Raw genomic sequence first — 22,573 nt, 5'->3', positions numbered from 1 at the left:
GTTTCCCCAGCCGAGGAGCATGGGCGATGCTTTCTCGTTCCCCTGGGACGGCCTGTTCCTGTATGCGTTTCCTCCGTTGCCGCTGCTGCTTCGACTTATCAGCCAGTTTGAGGTCCCAGTGCAGGATGATCCTTGTTGCACCGGCGTGGCTGAAACAGATCTGGTTCCCGGACCATCAGGACCTCTCGGCGTCCCCACCAGTCAAGCTGTCGACAGACGCAGATCTTCTCTCCAGAGAGGAAGGCGCCATTCTTCACTACGACCCGGAGTCGCTGAACTTGCAGGCCTGGCTCCTGCAGCACTAGAGTTTGGATGGTACGATATCCCGGCTGACTGCAGAGAGGTTCTTGCAAAGACCAGGGTGTCCTCAACTCTCAAGTGCTACGGACATAAGTGGAAGAGGTTCTCTGTCTGGTGCCGTGCACAGAAGATCAACGCTCTACGGATTACGGCACCTCAAGTGCTACCATACCTATTGTCCCTGGCCAAAGCTGGACTAGCTCACTCTTCCATCAAGATACATCTGGCAGCGATCTCCCGATACACCAGAACTGCAGGACGGCCGTCCTTGTGGTCTCATCGACTGGTGAAGGAATTTATGAAGGGACTGTTCCGATCGTTCCCGCCGGTGAAGGCTCCAGCCCTGGCGTGGGAGCTCAACGTGGTGCTGAGCAGGCTCATGGGGCCGCCATTCGAGCCTTTGCATTCGGCTCTGTTGAAGTTCCTGTCGTGGAAGACAGCGTTCCTTGTGGCCATCACCTCCGCACGACGCGTGGGAGAGATTCATGCCCTATCCTGCAAGCCTCCATACTTGACTTTTCACGATACGAGGGTGGTACTGAAGACGCACCCCTCTTTCATGCCCAAGGTGCTGTCGGACTTCCATCTTAACGAGCCCTTGGTGTTGCCAGTTTTATTTCCGTCGCCTTTGTCGTCGGCCGAGAGGTCTTTGCACTCGCTGGTTGTAACTAGAGCGCTTAAATTCTACGTGGACCGAACAAAGAGTTTTCGGAAGACATCGCAGCGGTTTGTGAACTTTGGGCCTGTGAACCAAGGGAAGGCTCTCTCGAAGGCTTCCATTTCCAGATGGCTCTCCGGCTGCATCATGCACTGTCATCGGTTGGCCAACCGACCATTGCCCGGCCGTCCGAGAGCCCATTCGACCAGAGCGATCGCTGCTACTACGGCATTCTTGTCTGGTGTGCCCCTGCTGGACATCTGCAGGGCTGCTACGTGGAGGTCGACGCACACCTTCACGAGATTCTACCGTGTCGACCGGGATTCCAGGGAGGAGTCCAGAGTCGACCAAGCAGTGCTGCGCAACCTGATCGCCAGAAGGTGGGCCTGGTGAAGGTGGTAAGAGTTGCTTAATGTTGAGTTTATGTAATGCTTAATGTTGAGCCTTTTGCCACCTCCCGTTGGTTGTGCATGTGTGTACCGCTATGTATTCTTATATTCATGAGCATGTGAATCCATGCCAGACCCCATGCTGGAGAAGGAACAAGTTGTAACTGTTGTTCTCCAGCATGGGTCTGGCATGGATTCACATGTGAACCCTCCCTCCTTCCCCTCTGTGGGTCTTCACTTGGTCATACTGCCACTTTACGTGCTACCAAATCTGAGGATGGCTGCCAGGGGAGGGGCTTAGGGAGAGGGCAGTCATTGGCTGGGGGTAGTATGACACAGAGACCAGTGATTGGTTACTACTAAGAAAGACAGATCAGAAACGAAACTGATACTGATTTTTTTCTTTACCGAGGATTCCCAGCCTGACGACGGGGAATATTAATGAGCATGTGAATCCATGCAAGACCCATGCTGGAGAACAACAGTTACAGGTAAGTAACTTGTTCTTATTCTTACGTCCCGTCCCCTTTCTTCCATACTGTATGGGCTTTCCTTGCAAGGGATGGGTGATGGAATCTTTTTCAACAGAAACATCTTCTTCCCCTTTTTCTTTTCAATAGGTACTTGGTCCTCCGACGCCACGCTCCTTCTTGGCGCATGACGACTTACACGTCCCTATCTGGCAGCCACATCGGTGCTTTCTACAGTTCAGGATCATGGGCTGCCATTTCCAATACAAGGTGCTACCCTTCAGCCTCAACTCAGCCCCCAGGGTATTTACCAGGTTAATGAATGCAGTGGCGGCCCTCCTCAGGGCCACCACGTGTACCCATACCTGGGCTTCAACTCAGTAGGGTGTTCTCCACACCTCCTCAGCACTTATGAGCACACTCCATGACCTGGGGTTTACGATCAATCTCAAGTCTCAGCTGCAACCCACACAGAGCCTGACCTTGCAGGGCCTAATCTGGGACACCGGCTGCGAGAGAGTCTTTCCCTCAGAGAAGATCACAGCTATCAAGAGAACCACTACTCACTTCCTCTCCGGGAGAGTGACCTATGCCTGGTGGTACCAACACCTGCTGGGTATTATGGCAGCGGTCCTTTTGGCTGTACCCCACAAAAGATGAGGAGATTACAGCGGAACTTCGCAGCCTCATGGAATCAGGAGAGGTGCTCTCAAGCGGAGCCTGTCGACATTCCCACATCTCTCCACCCAGACCACACGTGGTGGTCTGCGGATTGCAACCTGTGGCAGGGCAAGCCCTTCCGGCAGCCTCTCACGCAGGTCACTGTCACCACGGACTCCTCCCTAGAAGGCTGAGGAGCCACGCTGGACAGTCAGAGCGCCCATGGAGTCTGGACTCGTAAGGAACAAGAGTCCCACATCAACTGGCTAGACTTGAAGGCCATATGGCTGGCAAGACAGTACTTCTCCAGATGGACAACTCCACCAGCATGTACTGTCAACAAGCAGGGGGGTACCAGATCCCCTCCGCTGTGCAACCTAGCTGTCAGCATGTGGGAATGGGCTCTGGAGAGCAACATCTACCTCAGCGCTGTCCACCTCCCGGGGGGTCCAACCTGGAGGTGCACAGGCTCTGCAGACTGCGGTGGACAATTATGAGTGGCAATTGAACGACCTGGTCCTGAAGGAGATCTTTCTCAGGTGGGAGCAACTGCAAGTGGATCTGTTTGCTTCCCGGGACAACAGGAAATGCCAGCAGTTTGCCGCCTGGCAGAGATAGGGCTTGGGCTCCCTGGGCGATGCATTCCAGATACAATGGAACTACATGACGGCTTACAGCTTCCCTCCAACACCTCTGGTACACAGAGTGATCTGAAGGATAAAGGAATCGTGTCACCTCAGCATCATTCTGATGGCTCTCTGGTGGCTGGCGAGACTGTGGTTCTCTGAGCTGTTCAGCCTATCGGACAGGCCCCCCATTCACCTACCGCTGGGTCTAGCTCCTCTCCTGAACCAGCAGGGGGGCAGGGTACTCCACCCCACTACTCGCAAGCTAGCCCTCACAGCGTGGTTCCTGACAAGGTCACACTGAAACACTTGAGCCTATCTCAGGCTAACCTGGAGATCATCCACAGTGCCAGAAGCACCAAAGCTACCAGGAGCCAATATAAGAGCAAATGGTCTAGATTCTTCATTTTGCTGACTCCCTTAATGCACGTTGGATGACATACTCTCCTTCTCGGCACACTTTGCCCACTCCGGAGTTCAGGTGGACACATGATGCACCTATCTGGCAGCCATAGGAGTCTACAGAAATTCGGAGGAGGGTCTCTTCTCCTCCGCTAACCCGGTGGTCAAACAGCATCTGTGGGCCTCCACAGGCACTACCCACCTATAAAGAAGCCACACTGTGTGGGACCTCAGTGTAGTCCTGGGCTCCTCCACAAACGGTTCGAGCCAATGGCGTTCGCAGACATCAGGCTTGTCACCCTAAAAACAGCGCTGCTCGTACGCCTCACCTCAGCTCGCAGAGTTAGCGAAATCCAGGCTCTGGTGGCATCAGAGCACTACACTACCTTTCAAAAGGACAAGGTGTTCCTCCGGACGCAGCCTCCGTTCCTCCCCAAGGAGACCTCCTCCTTCCATCTGAATGAGGAAATGGTCTTACCCACCTTCTTTGCCGACCCGAAGGATGAGCTTCGGAGGGTCTTACAACATCTGGATGTCAGACGCACGCTAAAATACTACCTTGACAGGACCAAGGACTTCCGCAAGTTGGATGCCCTCTTTATCACTTTTGGTGGTTCAAGGCCTGGCTATCAGGCCTCCATAGCAAGGTGGATGGTCACGGCCATTTAGGAGGCCTATGAGGGGCAGCACAAACCAGTGCCAGCCAATTTTCATGCCCATGTGGTCAGAGCCAAAGCCATGGCCATCGCGTTTCAAAGTCATGTGCTGTGGCAGGTCATCAGCAGGGTGGCTACCTGGGCCACCCCTTTGGCTTTCTGTAAGCACTACTGTTTGGACGCTGCCTGTAGATAAGACACAGCTTTTGGGCAGGCGGTTCTAAGAAAACTGTTTGCTTAAGGAGTGTCTCCTCTCCACCCTGGTGCTACATTCAGTTGTTATCGCCCATACAATATGGAGGAAATGGGGCAGACATAAGAGTAATTAATAGTTACTCACCGGAGTGACTAACGTACTCTTAGTCCATAGTCCCCTTTCCTCCATACGTCCCACCATCCTCCGCCCCCCTAATAATACTGGTGTCATTAGGCAATGTTAAATATTGGTGACGTGTCAATGGGGACTGAGGAGTGGCTCCGGTGGGCGGAGTCAGGTGACTGCATGCTCCCAGGGCCGCGCCCCTCTAAATATAAAGAGGAAGATGATTTTTCTGGTGAAAAAGGTCTGTCTCCCGTCCCTCGCAAGGGACGCCCATACAGTATGGAGGAAAGGGGACTTTGGACTAATGGTCAGTAACTATTAATTCATTTATTTAGGCCTTGGACACTTCTTAGGAATTAAAAACCACAGTAAAGTATTACAGTAGTATTATATACACATTCACTTTTAAGGTGCTCTAAGTTACAGAACTCAAGTACTTGACTTTTTAACACAGATAATTATTGCAACACTGTAATGTCGCAAAGCAAGTGAATAGATAACTAGGTAGGTAACAATTAAACTAGAGAAGTTTTATGTAAGGAAGAAAGAAATTAAATTACAATACACAGCCTTATAATTATAAGGATCAACAATTTAATAGTGCTTCCTTTACTAAACGAGCTGGGCCCTAGTGCCCTTACAGTCACAAGTCCCAATAGAGCTCTTTTCAGGAGACTAGGATTCTTTAAGGGTAGTATAAACAAATGTTGGCCAAACCAACAGGGAGTTAGTACGTGTTAGGCAGAATCCTGTGCAGTTCTTTTGGGGAACACAGCAAAAAGATTAAGACTACAGGAGCAGCAGTAAACCCAATTGGTAGCAGTCTGCACCACCCGGATTTACCTGGTAGCTGTGGCTGAGCAGTCAGACTTCTCTCAAGGAGAGTAGGGCAGTATGCAGGGTATACACAATAGGGCCAAAACACAGTAGAGCAAACAAACACTGACCAGAGCTTTGTATAAAAAGTATATAGTTATTTATTCAAAACACACTTTAGGTAATACACTAGCACTCTCAATGAAAAGTAATCTAAAAAACAGTCAGGTAAGTATACACACCTCCCTTGATAACTATCAGACAAGTCAGGGTTAAAGCACAACTATTTGTTAAGACAGAAGTGAGCGCTTAACCTAGATGGCACTCCAACAGTTTAGGTTAAAAAGGGAGAGAAAAGGCAGAGCATAAGAATAAACAGTTCCCAACACTTAAGAGTTCAGAGCAAGGGGAGAAAGGCAGGTTATACTGTAGAGCCAAAGTTCATAGGCCAGGCCCACTTTAAATGGAGCAAAGCGAAATGTGCCCAGGATCACACGGTTTAAAGTGCACTGAAAGTCTTTGCTGAGTGTTCAAAAGAGGTTGGGGTGAGTCAAAAGATATAGTTAGAAGGCCTGGAGCCAACCCAGTTTAGAAGCCAAGGATTTAAGGGTCACCTTTGGCAATCTGTAGAAAGGGGAGGCCAGGCAGGACACAGTACATTAAGAGAAAGGAAGCTCCAGCGGGGGCAGTTGTTCCTGGCAGTGGTTGAGGTTTGTGGTCCCGACCAGGGGAAGAAAAGATCTCGTCGAGGAGGAAACGTGGAGTCGTTGCACTGCACAGAGATGAAACCAGCTGCGGAGTTCCCGATTAAAAGGTGCGGTCCCTTTATTGGCGGTCAAAAGTGGTGAGCTTGGCTATCCGGCCGCTGGGGTGCTTGGCACGGGCGATTCGACCAAGGGCTGTCTTTGGAAGGCGAAAAGGGTGAACTGGTTGGTCCCACCAGCTCAGAGGAAGAAGACTCGTCCAGCAGAAGATCTTCTCTTGTCGTCGGGAAAGTGGTGAGGTAGCTGCAGCAGGGCTTCACTGGTGGTGTCGTTGTTGTTGCAGATGGCTGAGCTTCGTCCCACTTTGGATTCTTAGGTCCTGCAGCGACTTCGGAAGTTCCTGTCCCAAAGGCCCTGCTTTTATGCAGAAAACCCCCCATTCATCAGCCTAGCTGTCAATCACACATGCTAAGTGGTGAGCCGGGCGGCTCACCACTGGGCCAATCAGAGTAGAGTGCGACTTGGGTTGCTAAGGCAACGCAGTCCAGGGTGCCAATTCCCCCCTCCACCCTTCCTGTGGAACCCAGACAGAGTGGCACCATTTGGAGGGCTTCTGTGGAGAAGCCCGCCAAAATAGTGGAACAAAGGGCTCGACCTTGGTCAGAGTTACAGAGACGGACACAAACGCCATTTTAGAATCGAGTTCTGGCAAAAAGACCCATTCGGTGATTTAATGTTAAATAAATAAACCAGCGGTATCTTTAACATTGCACCAAAAAGTGGTGCGTTTAAAATAAATGGGAAAATCCCATAGAGAATATTCTGGTGGAATATTTCGCGTGGTAACCACTGCCACCAGCCAGAAACTCGACAAGGGGGGACTGGACAGTGCCCCCTCGAAAACAGACCCTGGGGCAATCGAATTACCCCTTACAAGTACTTCCACAATATGATGGTTTGTACTGGTTCTGTTCACAATTTTGGACTAGTAAAGCCAATGGTGACTTTACATGCCCTGGGAGACAGTAGTCAGTCCCAGGGTATGGAGTCTGTTTGGGGGTCACTGTGACACCCCTGTGGTACTGCACTGACGGTGCCGTGTACCACACATACAGAAAAACAGATGATACCCTATGGAGTAAAAAGGAAGCCCATAAGCACATAACAAGTCAGACATACCTCAAATCATGGAGTAAGAGTCTCACTCGTAGCAGGAGAAAAAAATAAACTCAAAAATCCAGCAAAGCTGCTGGGGGACTCACTAGGTTTGGGAAATTAGCCTTATAAGAGAATTCTCCCTAACAGTAAGTGCTTCAATGTTAAAGAACAATAGGAGAAAAGTTCTTAGGAGACCCTCTCAGTCCAACCACTTAATGGAAGGCCCAGGGGAGGATCCTGACTGGAAATCCACCAGTTGCGGCCGACCAGAGAGAGGTTTGGCAAGGACGCTGAAAGGGGCCCCTAGGGGTCCCTCGTGCTAGGGAAACAAGGCAATAACCATACACAAAAAGATGCGCTAGACACGAGGTTAAAATTCCCAATGCTAGGGTTTATTGCAAGCAAAAGATAGTAACAATTGGCCAATTCTGATCTCACGCCCCGCAACGTGAGTTTCCTAGACCTCGAGGGACGCAAGAGAGCGAATTACGTACATCAGTTACATATATACAAAATGCATATAATACAATCAGCAAAGTCATGTTCAACACCCCTCTTTATTAAGTTCCTTTGAACTCGGGATGACGACGGACATATCCGACGAGTATGACGATTATAATGCTTTCGATGTCTATTCTAGTAACAATGTGCAATTAGAAAGTGCGGAGGCATCTTTTAGAACATGGTGGTTCTGTTCTTGGAAGCGAGCTGCACACAGGGGAAGAGCCACATTCCAAGCTTTGCTATCTGAGGTACTATTCGTGTCCTGGGAGCTGACACGTTCTAAAGGGTTTTGCGAAGGGGAGGCCGTAATTCAAGCCTTTAACTGTATTATTCTAACATATTCTACCATCGTACGAGACTGGCTGGCAGCTGTGAAGTGATTAAATGCCCTGCAGCTTCCTCCCAAGGCTACAGAGAGGGAGCGTGGGCATTCCTCTCTGGGCTACTCATGAGGAGTTTCAGCAAACTCTTCAGTCCCGCGACCTTGTCCTTTCATATTCAGACAACAATGTTAACAGTTGAGCAGAGTAAGCAGAATCCACAAGAATTGCAAGCTGCAAAGCAGTTTTTAGACAGAAAGCAATGAGCAATGGTTAACAAGCAAAATGGCGATTCTTGCTATATTTAAAATGGCCGCTCGTCGGTCAAGCATAGCAGTTTATATTTCTATAATTCGGTGCATAAGACGGTTGGCCCCCGGCCATCAAGTTACGTCTATCATTCAAATGAAGGGTATTCATTTTTTCAGATTATAAAAGAATTCTCCCTAACAGTAAGTGCTTCAGTGTTAAAGAACAATAGGAGAAAAGTTCTTAGGAAACCCTCTCAGTCCAACCACTTAATGGAAGGCCCAGGGGAGGATCCTGACTGGAAATCCACCAGTTGCGGCCAGACCAGAGAGAGGTTTGGCAAGGACGCTATGCCCATAAACCCTGTGGCGGTAGGGGGCAGCTACCGGTATGTTTACCCATCGGCTATACTCGAGTTCACTCAGGACTCCCTTCACAGATTCCCGAAATCGGTGGGCCCTCTTGCTCAGTGTCTTGGTTCAGTTGGAGTCGGTCTAGCGGTTGCTGGTGCTGAGATCACTTCTGGAATTGGGATTTAGTTCAATCTAGTCAGTGGTTGCTCGCCCTGGCGAGATGATGGTTCCTGGCATGTTAAAGGAAGGACCACCACCATGTTTCAACAAACTTAGTGGACCTCAGAACACAATCCATGTATGGATCAGGGATGACTGCTGTGAAGAAATGGTGGAAGTCTAACCTTGTGACAGAATCAAAGAAGTAGATCCTACAAGGCCCTCTTCATGCTGGAGAGATGAATCGGCAAGGGGATAACTTTTGATTCACAAATCTAGGGCTTACGGAGTCCCAAGTACAAACTCTGGCCAACAACTGATCCAGTGTCGTAGCCCACAAGGAAGCTGGTCTGCCCACAGGATGGTTGCAGGACACCGCCAAAGGCTTTTAAGGGCAGGATCGTCAAGCAGGTTTCAAAATGGGTTGTTCCCACCTTTCATAGTCAAAGCACAGATGAAGGATTTATGGTGATCAGCAAAGGAAGCGGGGCTTTGCTGGGAAGATTGAAGACCATGCTGGATGGTGGCTGCAATGAAGAGTTCTGGGTCTTCAGTGAAATGAGATGCTCCTCTTCTTAGGGGTCTTAGCTCCAACGGTGACTGATGAGTGACTACAAATGTCCTCCTTCTAATGGACTCCTTCCTTCCACTCATTCCTTCTTGATATTTACCTCCTCATCACAGCTGCTCTTTGGATACTTTTCTGCCAACAACAAGCGCAGTGCAGCTCTGTCTGCCACACCTGATGCCTCTACGCACCAGACATAACGTTGGGCCAGTATATATAGAGGCACTGTGCCCTTAGTTCATTTTTTCCCCATACCCTGCTCACGCAAGCTCATCGAATTACTCGGGGTTCAAGCCTTGCTTCGACTGCAGTTGTCAGATGTCCATCTCGTATCCTCATAGGATCTGTCTTTATTCCCTCATTGATGGGTATGACTCATATAGGATTGTACATTGTCAGTAGATGCACCCCATGGCTTTTCGTGAACAGGAAGCAAAATGATTCACCTCCCTCCACAAGGAGAAGGGTGACTAGCAGATACGTTCAAGGTCACCTGGCATCAGTTGTCGCACCGAAGAACGACCCATGGACAAACAGAATAAGAAATACTGTTAAGATGGATTTCCAAAATCAACCCTGAGGGGGAGGATTTTCAAGGGAAGACACTGAGAGGTTAGCCCAAATCCATTCAAGGAAAAGTAGCTAAGCGGCAAGACTTGTAATTTCAGCTAGACCGGTAAGTATAAAAATACAATAGTTTGTAAGGCCGTTAGTTTATACATTAAGCAGATCAAATTTCTAATCAAATATTGTCACACAAAACCCTTATAAAACAGATTTCTGAGCTTGTGAATCTGCTTAGAAACATATGCTTAGCATAAGCCGACATAGTGGTAGGTGCGGAGTATTGCATGACTTGTTTTCGAAGTTAAAAAAGAGACGTGAACTCGGTTTGTTTGTAATACTATCCCTTGTGTGACGTGTACTTAACCCATGGTCCTTAACGTGCCGAGGGATAGCAAAAGGATCTTGAACTGAGACAATTTGCAGTTCACTGACCCTTCTTATCAATGTAATGGCAACCAGAAACAGAGTCTTGAAAGTGAGACTTATTTTTATTAATTGGCTCATAAGGGGGACCCATGAGTTTTGAACGTACATTTAAGTCCCATTAAGTTGCATTTGAAATTGGGGTGTGTAGCCTTTTAACCCCTTCTGTATATGTTTTCTATAAATGTCTTAACTGCTGGTATCTTCCACCATGACACTTTGGTTTGAGAGCTGGTGTATGCCTAGAGAGCTGATAAATTAACTCTGAGGGAATTAAAGACCAACCCTGAGTCCAAGAGGTAAAGCAGGTGGAGTACTATACGTGAAGGTGAGCTGTCAATGGCACCAAATGACAACACTTTTCAATTTTTTGAAATAACATTTTCTTGTGTTTGGTTTATGTGCTTCCTTCAATATGTCCATACATTTTTGTGGCACATTCAAATGTCCAAACTTTATGACTTCAGGAGCCAAGCTGCCAAGTTCATTGTTTGTGGGCATGGATGGGGTGTTGTCCCTTGATATTGGGATAGCATGTTGTAATGGCACAGTATTTTGACTGCTGTGCAAAGAGAAATTATGAGCAGGTGTGAAATCCATGGCTGTCGTACCCACATTGGTGCTATCAGGATAAGAGTGACTTGTTCCAGGTGCATCTTGGGGATTACAATGGATTCCGCGTCTTTTTTACTAAACCATTGCTTTCCACTGGTCTGAGCATCCTTGCTTCCAAAGCGGGCAATGTTTTTCTTTAAGTATATCAAAGTCATAACACAGTTTTAAAAAGTACTGTGAAAAAGACCCAAGGAAATCAGCAATGACTGTTGATATTAAATGATCAATCACTCAATTTGTATCGGGTTTAGAGGCTGGTATTTTTATTAACGAGATATTTTGTCGTTATAGATTTAAGAAGTGGCACACTATGTGTTAGGGAGAATTCTCTGTTAAGGCTAATTTCCCAAACCTAGTGAGTCCCCCAGCACCTTTGCTGGATTTTTGGGGTTTATTTTTTTCTCCTGCTAAGAGTGAGACTCTTTTTCTCCCACTCTTAGGCATGTTTGAGAATGTCCTTTGACTATGTAATGTGTTTTATGGGCTATGGGGCCTTTTACTCCATAGGGCTTCATGGGTTTTTGGTATGTGTTACACAGCACCCTCAGTGCAGTAACACAGGGGTGTCATAGTGACCCCCAAACATAGACTAGACTCCATACCCTGGGACTGACTACTGGCTCCCAGGGCATGTAAAGTCACCATTGGCTTTACTAGTCTCAAATTGTGAACAGAACCAGTACAAACCATCATATTGTGGAAGTACTGGTAGGGGTAATTCGATTGCCCTTGGGTCTGTTTTCCAAGGGGGCACTGTCCAGACCTCCCTTGTCGAGTTTCTGGCTGGTGGCAGTGGATAACACGCGAAATATTCCACCGGAATATTTCCTATGGGATTATCCCATTCATTTTAAACGCACCACTTTTTGGTGCAATGTTAAAGATACTGTCGGGTTATTTATTTAATATTTATTCCCTGGTTGGGTCTTTTTGCCAGGACTCGGTTTTAAAATGGCGTTTGTGTTCGCCTCTGAAACTCTAACCCAAGTCGAGCCCTTTGTTCCACTTTTTGGCGGGCTTCTCCACAGAAGCCCTCCAAATAGTGCCACTCTGTCTGGGGTCAACAGGATGTGTGGGAGGGGGGGATTAGGCACCCTGGACTGAGTTGCCTTGGCAACTCAAGTCGCACTCTTCTGTGATTGGCCCAGTGGTGAGCCACCCGGCTCACCACTTAGCATGTTTGAATGACAGCTAGGCTGATGATTGGGGGTTTTGCTGCATAAAAGCAGGGTTTTGGGGACTGGAACTTCAGAAGTCGTCACAGGACCTAAAGAATCCGAAGAGGGGAGAAGCTGAGCTATCTACAATGACGACGCCACCGGTGGAGCCCTGCTGTACGAATTCACCACTTCCCCGACGACGGAGGAGATCTTCTTCCAGGAGAGTCTTCTTCCCCTTGAGCTGGTGGGACCAACCAGTTTGCCTTTTTCGCCTTCCTGTATCATCTTGTGGTCGAATCGCCCGTGCCAAGCACCCCGGCTGCCAGATAGCCACGCTTCACCACTACCAGGAATAAAAGGGTCGTACCTTTTAACCGGGAAACTCTGCGGCTGGTTTCTTTCCTGGCAGTGCAACGACCTCCAGCTTTCTTCCACGTCGAGATCATCTCTTCCCCTGGACGAAGCCCCGATTTGCACCCGCTGCCAGGAACAACTGCCCCCGCTGGAGCTTTCTCACCATTTCAGGTACTGTGTCCCGCCTGGTCTCCCTTGCAACAGATTGTCCAAGGTGTCCCGTAAATCCTTGACTCTCTATCCTGGGTTGACCTCAGACCTGCTAACTTTACCTTTCTGAACTAATCCAACCTCTTTTGACTTTTCTGCAAAGACTTTGAGTGCATTTCGACTGTGTGATCTTGGGCATATTCTGCCTTGCTCTCTCTAAGAGTGGGCCTGGCCTATGAACTTTTTGCTATACAGTAGACCCTGCCTTTCTTGACTTGCTGTGGTTTCTTAAAAGTGTTGGTACTGGGTTATTTTCCTATTCTGCGTTTTCTCTCCCTTTTTAAACAAATTATTGGAGTTCCATCTACGGTTACTCACCTCTGTTTTGCTAAATAAGTGGTGTCTTAACCTAGACTTGTCGAATAATTAACCATGGAGGTGTATATACTTATAGTGACTGTGTTTGAACTTGCTTGACATATTAGTGCCAGTGTATTTTTACAAGTGTGTTTTTAAATAAATAATTATGTACTTTTATACCAAAGCTCTGGTCAGTGTTTGCTTGTGCTACTGTATTTTTAGCCCTATTGTGTATACTCTATATGCTGCCTAACTCTTCTTGAGAGAAGTCTGACTGCTCAGCCACAGCTACCAGGTAAATCTGGGTGGTGCAGACTGCTACCAATTGGGTTTACTGATTACTCCTGTAGTCTTAAACATTTTGCAGTGGTCCCTAAGGGAACGGCACAGGTTTCTGCCTTACACTATGAATAAGGTATCAAGAATTACTTTGCTTCAGATAAGGCCTGAAGAAAATACATCAACCATCATTTGATTGTCTGTAACATTAGACTTATTCAATACAATGACAGAGCATCTTTCTCTTCCGACCTATGCACCATCTTTCCCTAGCAAGTGTCAATTGCATTATGTTATTATTCGTCACTTTCAACTCAGGCTCATGAGGGGGACTCTCATAGGGGGCATGTTTGCCACTTTTCCAGCCTTCCTCAACCATGAAACAATGGGATCAACAGTGTGACAGGATTTCAGGTAATATCTTGCAGCAAATTAGCCAACATTTTGAATTGATTAGGAACTACTAGATCAGCCAAATCGACTCTCTGAGCATTTGAATCAATAGGAGCCACCCTTTCACTAGTGATATTACTTTTTTTTGTTCCTCTCTCTCAGTTTAGCACAAAGGGGACATAGACCCCTCCCCCTACCCCCCTGTCCCTTCAGATGCTCCAGGATACGACATGCTAGTAGCATCATGTACATCACTATTATGTGGCACCTCAGATTGAGCGGCTTCGAAAATTGCCTCGGATTCAAGTTCATTCATGCCATTTCCTTCATCCTCCACAAAGAGGATGTGATCTGTAGCCGCCTCATCATTGGTAAACGGTTTTTGGGGATTTATAAGAATTGCATCTATCACTCGCATTAAGCTATCCTTAATCACCCTCTGTACCCTAAATGTTATTACAGAGGAGAACAAGGGCTTTAAGTATGGTCAGCTACTCTGATTGTGCATATTCTTATTCTGACAAAGTTGACGAACTAGAACCAATCAGTGTATCCTGTGCATAGGAAGACGCATAAGTGCTCTCTGCAATTTGCTCCAAATTATATGAAGGCAGATGGAGGCGGAGATCTAGACGATGCAGTTTTATTTACAGAAGGATCAACTGTCAGAACAAGTAAATCTTAGGTAGTACCCATAGACTCCCTCTGCAGACTAAGGCACACATTTAAAAGTGAGTTATTGTTCATAGGCGGGAGCAAGGAAGTCTCTGCCGGCATTGACGTAAAGCTTTCAACAGGCTCTTCAATCACTGCTTCATTACTACAGCTGGAACTGTTCCATACAAGTGGTTTGAGAAAAGCCGTAATCTTGCGTGTCTCAGCCTCTCCCTTATCCAAAGCATGGTAAGTACTTGCATTTGAGTCTAAGTTACAATCTTTAGATTTCAATTTACCAGGCTTTTTGCCTCTTCCATTGGAGTATGGCTGTTTGCCACGCGCCTCACTGCGTAGCTGTTATCTTTTCTTATTGGCAGGCAGTTAAGTTTTAAAAAGCAGCAGGTTGCCTTGCAGCCAAACTGCTGAAATGCACCTCCTATCTAATAATTCCTGACAGTGCAGAACTGCAGCCTATAATTGCAACAATAGCAGGCTTCAACAGAAGCAGCCCGCGGCTTCAAACAAACTACCCTCTCCTGTAAACTGCCCGAGACCATAGGAGAGCAATACACCGAGATGGCATACAAACCGAGCGACCAGCCATTCAGGAGCCCATCTGCCACCTCAAACTCCTCTCGTGCTCTCTCCACTAAGTGAGCACATGGTCACTTAGATTTCGGACCTTAGCAGGCTGTGTGCACTGGCCTTCTGGAGCTCCGATGCTCTGGCTGCAAGTTCTTGTTCGCGTTCTTCCTCCAAGTCCAACACTTGGACAACTCTTGTATTCTTAATGGGAATGTTAGAAATTAAAGCACTATTGGCATTGGGAACATGGGAGTGGTTACACTTGGACGACAAGTTATTATGGGTAGAATACCTGAGGGGCCACCATGTGCAAATTATATATCACTTTAATAGATGACATTTAGTGCAGAAGCTTGAGTTGGAGTATATGTTATGATATGGCATTTATAACGCGCCTATGCACAAGTGTTTCAAGGTGTGACGAAGCAAGGGAGGTTGCTAACAGATAACGATCTTACTAGGCCAGGTGTCATTCAGATTGTGCAAGTGCATGGGGAGAGGAAGAGAGAAAGCAGAAGCAAAGAGAAAGGTTTTGAGGTGCTTCCGGAACCGGAGATGGTTCTCCTTAAGAATGTTTTATTCTTATTGCTTCATCTCTTTATGATTTTCTTCAATGTTATATGGTTTTTTAAATCTCATGTATAAAGTGTCTTTATTGGCTATATCATACTAAATGTAAAAAAAGAAATTAAAAGAAAATGAATTTGACTTCCAAAATTTCAAAATCGTTTGCTGCTTATTTCTCTTCCAAACTGTGAAATAGACATCCATGATGTAGCCGATACCGGACAAATCTCAGTCTTGGTAATATTCTGTATAAAACCTGAGGAATTGCCAAATGTTTCAGCAGTAACTGCATGTGTACAAGCTATGACATCTGGACTCCCTGTCCAGGGTGGTGTTCTACTCTATTTTCTGTCTACACAATTCATGGTAACCTAATTTAAGTATTCTTGTTTATCAGGATTGAAACTTAACAATCTGAAGGTGGCCTTGGCTTTCAGTAGCATTGTGGAAAGTACATTCATGTCATGTAGTGATCCTATTACTGATCGTCCCATCACGATAGTACAAAAACACAGAGGAAACCGTGAAATACTCTAAACCATCCAGTAAAGGGCGGACGTTGATAACATGTGAGTCTTACTCTAGTATCGGATGCAAAAAATCTAACAATAATATAACAGGCCAGATGTATATCCGTCAGATGCCGCCATACGCATTAGAGGCTGCCCGAGTGCACTGAATGCTCTGCTAGAAGGAGCTGTTGCCTTCGTATGTACAGTGGTCCAAGTTGCATAGCTTTGCCTGTCGTCACCGCTAGAGGGTGCTGTAGGCTTAGGATATATAGTGAACTTACTGTGTTAATGAAACTCTGCACTTTGGCCCGTGTACACAGGCCTGTACACTAGTACTGTTATATTTCATCAGAGATGCACTTATGCCGCCTGACTGCTCTTTAAAGTTTTCTCAATTGAGACAGAGCAGTTTCAAAAGATGAACATTTTGGTGGAGGAAAATTGTATCCATAGAACATTATGACAAAGCATGTAATTTGTGGCTGCGACTATGCCAGAGATCCATGTTCACTGTTAACCATCTTTCAACTTACTTGCCAGCACGCAATACAGAGTCCCACCTACAGCAAACACCATGACCTTTGAGTCCAGTGACTAGTCAATTGGTCATTGAGATTCATGTATATTAGAAGTACATTTTTCTGGACTTCAATCATTCAAGTTTTAGCTTTGTAAAAAAGTTTCTTTTTTAGTTTTCATAAAACTAAATATTCCTAATGTAATCTGTTGTGAATGGTTGAATTATCAAATTAACATTTTGTATTTCTTATGTTCAGTGAATATGAACAATAGCAACAGTTGTGTGACAAGCCAAGATTCTGTTGAAAGAGCTCAACAAATGAAGAAGGAGCTGCTTGATAAATTAGAAAGATTAGCTGAAGATCTACCACCAAACACGCTGGATGAACTCATAGATGAACTTGGTGGTCCTGAGAATGTGGCAGAGGTAATTTTACAAATTGTTACTAAAATTTCAAGGAGGACCTGATGATTGGAAATATGAATTGTTCCCACTATCACTAGTTATGTTGATTTGCTAGAAGTGTTAATTTACAGTCCAGATCCATGTATTCTAAAAGGCTATTAAATATTTGATTTACAATGGAGAATTTGCAGCAAGTTGCAATTTTCATTGTTGTTCCTGTATTAGCTTATTGATGCTAATGCTAGTTTGACGTGTGCAATACATTTCCTAAAGTCAGTCCTGTAAGTTGCCGCTGTATTTTCTTCATTTTTCCCTGGCTGGCCCATTCACTTTTCTGTGTGATAGGGTCCAGGTCATGCCCCTGTTAGGGTGGGACAGAGACCTCCCTCCTCAAGTCCTGTGCTACGAGGCCTACCACGGTGTATGCCAGAGCGGATCTTATGTGAGGAAATTGGAAGTGGGTGGGAGACATCCCTGTCCCCTCCCGGATGTGCCTTGTACATTTCTGGTGGTACTGCTGTCATTTCCACAATGCTGATCAGCTGCTTTTCTTGCCAAAGTTCTCTTGTCTTTTTCAGGAAAACAACTCCCAGAATGCCCCCGGGGTGTAACCAAGAAGATATGAACAGGAAATGGAATGGAGAACAGAAATGGCACCTACTAGGATTTTTCTTGGAAAACAGACACTAAGGCTAGCCAAAAGCTATCTGAGAAGAGCAGAGTTCCTGGTCTGATCTGCCATGCACTAACCAATCTGGCATATCCACCAACCCAAAGATCTCCAACTGACTGAAAATACTTACAATGTTCATAGCACCTACAACTACTGCGTCCCCGCGAATAAGAGGATTGTCCTGATCGAGACCAACCTAAAGGGTAGACCTACCCACAAACAATTTAAGGTATTTCACCCTAACCCATGGCAACTCCAAGGTATCACCATATTGGTTGATTACTGTGGTCAACCCAGAAAAGAACAGTAGTAATGCCTGGGCCCTGCTGGACAACCTCCTACCCAATCCAGCTCCATAGAGGAGACAACTGGTTTTGGTGGGACACCCTCTGGACCGCTGATCAAGGTTGAGAAAGTGGAGGTATCTACAATGATAGTTGGTGCCCACCTTGAGAATCCAGTTCCTTCACTGAATGGGACATATTTCCTTGGCAAGCCGAACGTCCTCAAGATGATTCCACCGTAGACTAAGAGCTGGAACTGCAGCAGGGGTGAGGCGAGGAAGTAGCTATAGCTGTGGGGTGCTGAAGTGGCACAGAGTAGCCTAAAGACAATTTCTATCCGGAGCAGAGATCGCCTAGACCTGGAGGAAAAAGGAAAAGGAGGCCCAAGCATGCACCCATTGAGCTTTGGTTGAGAAGGGCTGATGGGGTCAGAGATAAGGCAGGGTGACCCATCCCAAGTAGAACACAGGTGAAAGACCCAACAATGTGCCAAGAATCTGCAGTCGTCTGAATATCGACCCGAGACCAAGACGGTTTCATTACGTACAGAAAGAGACAAATCCCTTTCAGTAGAACAGAAATATATGAGGAGAGTGAAGGATCTTCCTCAAAGGAAATAAGGCAACTCAGGGTTATCCTATATCAGTGGCCTAAAGAACATTCAGACCTCGCATATAGCAGTGGGCAAGGCACCAGCAATGTTATGCCTAGTCTGTGGTGTGATGTTACCAATTGGAAATCTGTGCCCTCTTCCCAGATTCCAGTAGCTGGGCTCTTAGCCCATTAGTGACTCCAGCAAGAGCAAGAAAAAGGCTTCAAAGTGAAGTTCCTACCATCGCCATCTGTATGCCTAGGGATACCGGCTGGAAGAAACCCTCTGGGTGCTGGTTCAGCTTCAGGTGGGAATGACTCGGGGACTTGTTACATTTGGCCGGCAACATCATATGCCCAGAAATGTTAGTTCCTGGCCAGCTTCTGGGCAGATAACATGGTATCCCACAGTGAGGGTCCCAAGCCTGGTGGGGGGACACAATCTGAAGCGCCACATTCCTTGTGATGCCAAATCTCACTGAAGATCTTGTTTTGGCGGGGTAGGTTTCCTGGATTCAGGGTGCTATGCTTGTGTGGGTGGCCACGGGGCATATCTCATTCATTGACCCAACAGCAGTAAATAACACGGAGGAGATAACACGTTTGTTCTCTCCATACCAGGCAGTGCTTCATAGAGAAACACCACACGCGGACAGTACTTGTGGGTTGCAAACTGGCACACAGGTTAGTGACATGCTAAATTAGCCACAGGCATTCTCACACAATATAGTACGACAATTAACACCCTGGAACAGTAAAGCACACGCCGCTAGTTAGACCTTTAAGCACCGTAGTCATCACAAGGGATTGCGTTGCCATTTTAGTATGTAGTTGACCAGTTCCATTAACCATTTGAACTATAGAGTAAAATCATTATCTTTGTAAATGTTGCATTTTTACGATTTGTAGCGATGTATGCCTACTTGTTTGTTTTTTTTCTCTTTTCTCCAATTTCATCGACATCGACGCAGAACGCCTACGCCGAAAACATTTTCTGAAGCAGCACAGCTGTGGTAATCACTGTCAAAGATGTGGAATACGTCAGAGGACACAATCCCCTCGAAATACAGTTATTTATTTAGTCCTTAGACTAATTCTTAGCAATAAAAAAAAAGAGATAAGTAATATAAAAGTGTCCACTACTATTATATACAGATCAACTTTGGTGGTATGAGCACAAACACTTCACTTTTTATAATACAGTTAGATCAGTTTTAGAAAACTGTAGGATAGTAAAATGAGTGAAAAAAAGAACCAGGTAAGTAACCATCAGTTAGATAACTATTATGTTGAAAATCAACATTAGATGAAGGTACTTCACCTTCAAAAGTCTTTCCCTAGCTAGACAGGAGGGGTTCTTGACCATAGATTGGTATCATGATGCTGAAAGGTTACCTTGAGCCCAGGTGTTGATGAACCCCGGTCTCCGATTGTTGCGATTGATCCCAGGTATTTAGCTCAGTTGTCGGGTCCCCTAAAACAAGGGGGAAGGTATAATCAGCCAACACCACCCAGATACAAGCCATCAACACCTGGGTTCAAGGTGGGAGACGGCATGAGTTCATGCACAACTTTACAGGCCTCCGCCAGAACGGCTTTAAATGAGGCCTGTCTCTCCAAGGTACTTGATCTTTTGCTGCAGCTAGGAGGCCATCAGCTTTGGCCTGTCGCAAGTGCAGCACAACGTTGAGATAGCAACACTCACCAAATGACTCAAGGGCTTTGTCCTCCTTGGAAAGACAACTGAAGGCGGCCTCTGCTGAAGAAGACGAGAACAATGGCTTGGAATACAAGGAAGCCGCCGCCGCCACAACTGAAGAGTGCAGCCTAGGGTGGGAGGCCAGGAGGACTGGTTCCCCATCTAAAAGCCTAAAACGGCTGCCCAATTACTTGTTCATCTGGACGTTGGCCCAGGGCTTCTCCCAGACCTTCCTCGCCATGGACAGGACATCTTTTTGGAGGGGAATGCCTGAATGGCTCGTAGAATGCCAGGCCAGAATGTCTGCCAACACCCTCGGCTCCTGGGGACCCCCCCCCCCCCCCCCAAGTACTCTGCAAGGCCCCACAGATGGTCATGAAACACTCTCACCAATGCCGAAGGCACTTTGTCCTGTGCATTGCCCACAATCGCCCCCCCCTTGCTTTTCTTTTTTTACAGACGTGACGGAATTCAGGTCCTGGGACACAGGACCTGGAGCGGTCCCCCCCACAGATCCACACCCAAAGGTAGCTGGGTATCAACAGGTGACTGTGAGGGAGAAGGGCTCAGAAGAGGAGAAAGCCTAGGATGATGCCGCTGGAGAGCCCCGTCGTCTGTGGGGAGCACATGAGGAGGGGAAAGCACTTGTAGAAGCAACCCTCACATGCCTAACTATCGCGAAGGGTACGGTCCTCAGCCGCACTGGGCCTGCTTTCCTGATCGAAGCATCCAAGAGCCTGGGGCATGTAACCGTGAGGCATAAACGTAACACTGTGGAGACCACCCACCTATACCATAGGCCCTGGCACCACTTACTGAGGGAAGGGGACTGGAACCTTCTTTCAGGGCCCATTCTGTAGGCGAAGGACCTGGGAGAGGCCCATAGTTCGAATCCAAGATGACCGACGGCCTCGCAGGCTTTGTCGCGTGCTGATGCGCCATATTTGGGCCTTTTCGCATACCCTGGGAGGGAGGACGCACAGGCCCTGCGCCACGTTCTGGCTCAGACATGAAAGGGCCCCCAGACCCTGAAGCAGAGCGTCTACCTCGGAGATGGCTCCGGTAGGCTTAGAGCCCTCAGCGCGCTGGGCAGTTGTCGAATCGCCCTGCACAACAACCACTGAGGTGGCTCCGGTAGGCATGGCACCCACAACTACGGAGCTGGGAGTCGTTTTGGATCGTGCTTCCAACTACAACACATCAATCCTATGCACCCTGGTGTAGTATAGGAAAACAAGCTTAATCTTCCCTCCGGGGACCGCCTGGAAGAGCCCCTGGGCCCCAGGGTTTAGGAGCCAGTAGCCTTAACAGCCTCAGGCCTGGCAGAACCAGAATCCAAGGTCCCCTCTTCGCAGTGGAATCCCCCAGGAAGGAGTCTCCGTGCTGAGGGGCCTTGCTAAACAAAGGCCCTACCTTGTCTTAACGTGTGGTCCCTACGACTACCTCTTCAAGATGACCTGGAGGAGAAGAATGGAAGATCTTCCTCCAGCGGGAAAGATAATTCTTCAAGGCCTGGTGACCGAGAGCGCTGCAAGCCGCGCACACATCCCAGCGGCGGTAGAGCAGCGCATGGGGGTCAGAGCCTGGGAACAAGCAATCGCAGGATGTGCATCTCATGAAGACTCCTGCAGCCGACATGCACTGGGGGAGGCAAGGCACCGAAGGGAGATGAAGAAGATTAAAAAAACAAGGAACAGTGAACAGGCAGAAAGCTGAAAAAGTTCCTGCACCTAGCTGTCAGGTCCTACACAGTCCGTGCAGAAAAAGGGACTGAGGTGAGGCACCAGAGGACAGGTCCGGGGCATACCAACATCCGGGCCGCGCCCCTGCCCTCTATACTAAATGTAGAGGGGAATCTCAATGTTTTGCTGCCATATGTTCCGGTACCGTCCCCATGTTGGGGGATGCCCACAAGGATGGAGGCAAGGGGACGGATGTAGGAGTAGTACAAAGTTATAAAACGGAAGAACACAGCTAAACAAGAATAATGTGGATAGGAATGTGGAACTTGGAAGTGAGAATGTTTAGGTTTGAAAGAGGGGTTGTTGAGAGAAGGAGGTTGGCAATGGGAGGAGAGAGATTGCGGAACTGGGGCTGCTGTACTAGGCTGCTTATCAATAAAGTAATCTTCTTCAGTCTACAGTGACCTGATCCTTCATGGAGCATGTACATAATACTGGTCTCCTGAACTTACACATCATCTCCTTACCGGTCTCGCCCAGCTACCTTCCTCTTCCTTCTCTCGCCCCCCCCCCCCTACTACTACTGCCAACTTGTACTCTCCACCACACTCTTGTTACACACCGTCACTCTTACCCTGTTCTAAATCCCCCTACTATTTTGTACTATCAAATTGTTGCTCTCACCTTTTAGATCCTCCCACCTCCCCTCGTAACACTACACTCGACTGCTCCCGATTCCATTCCCATTGTTCTTGTCCGTGTTTACTTGGTTGCACCTAGATG

At 47.3% G+C, this 22,573-nt stretch overlaps 1 protein-coding gene across 4 annotated transcripts in view; it reads left to right on the top strand.

Moving 5' to 3' along the window:
• SBNO1 (strawberry notch homolog 1) overlaps positions 1–22,573 on the top strand; it is a 2,127,865-nt gene that overhangs the window by 1,077,788 nt on the left and 1,027,504 nt on the right. For all 4 annotated transcript variants that reach the window (XM_069619669.1, XM_069619670.1, XM_069619667.1 and 1 more), the window contains one exon: positions 16,713–16,882. In XM_069619669.1, coding sequence (XP_069475770.1) covers positions 16,713–16,882 — 170 coding nt within the window. The remainder of the gene's footprint in view (positions 1–16,712; positions 16,883–22,573) is intronic.

Source organism: Ambystoma mexicanum, chromosome 10 (assembly GCF_040938575.1).
Source record: "Ambystoma mexicanum isolate Mex_15411 chromosome 10, UKY_AmexF1_1, whole genome shotgun sequence".
NCBI classification, from domain to species: domain Eukaryota; kingdom Metazoa; phylum Chordata; class Amphibia; order Caudata; family Ambystomatidae; genus Ambystoma; species Ambystoma mexicanum.
Note: the sequence above shows the minus strand (reverse complement) of the source record. Positions and strands in the feature narration are given on the sequence as shown.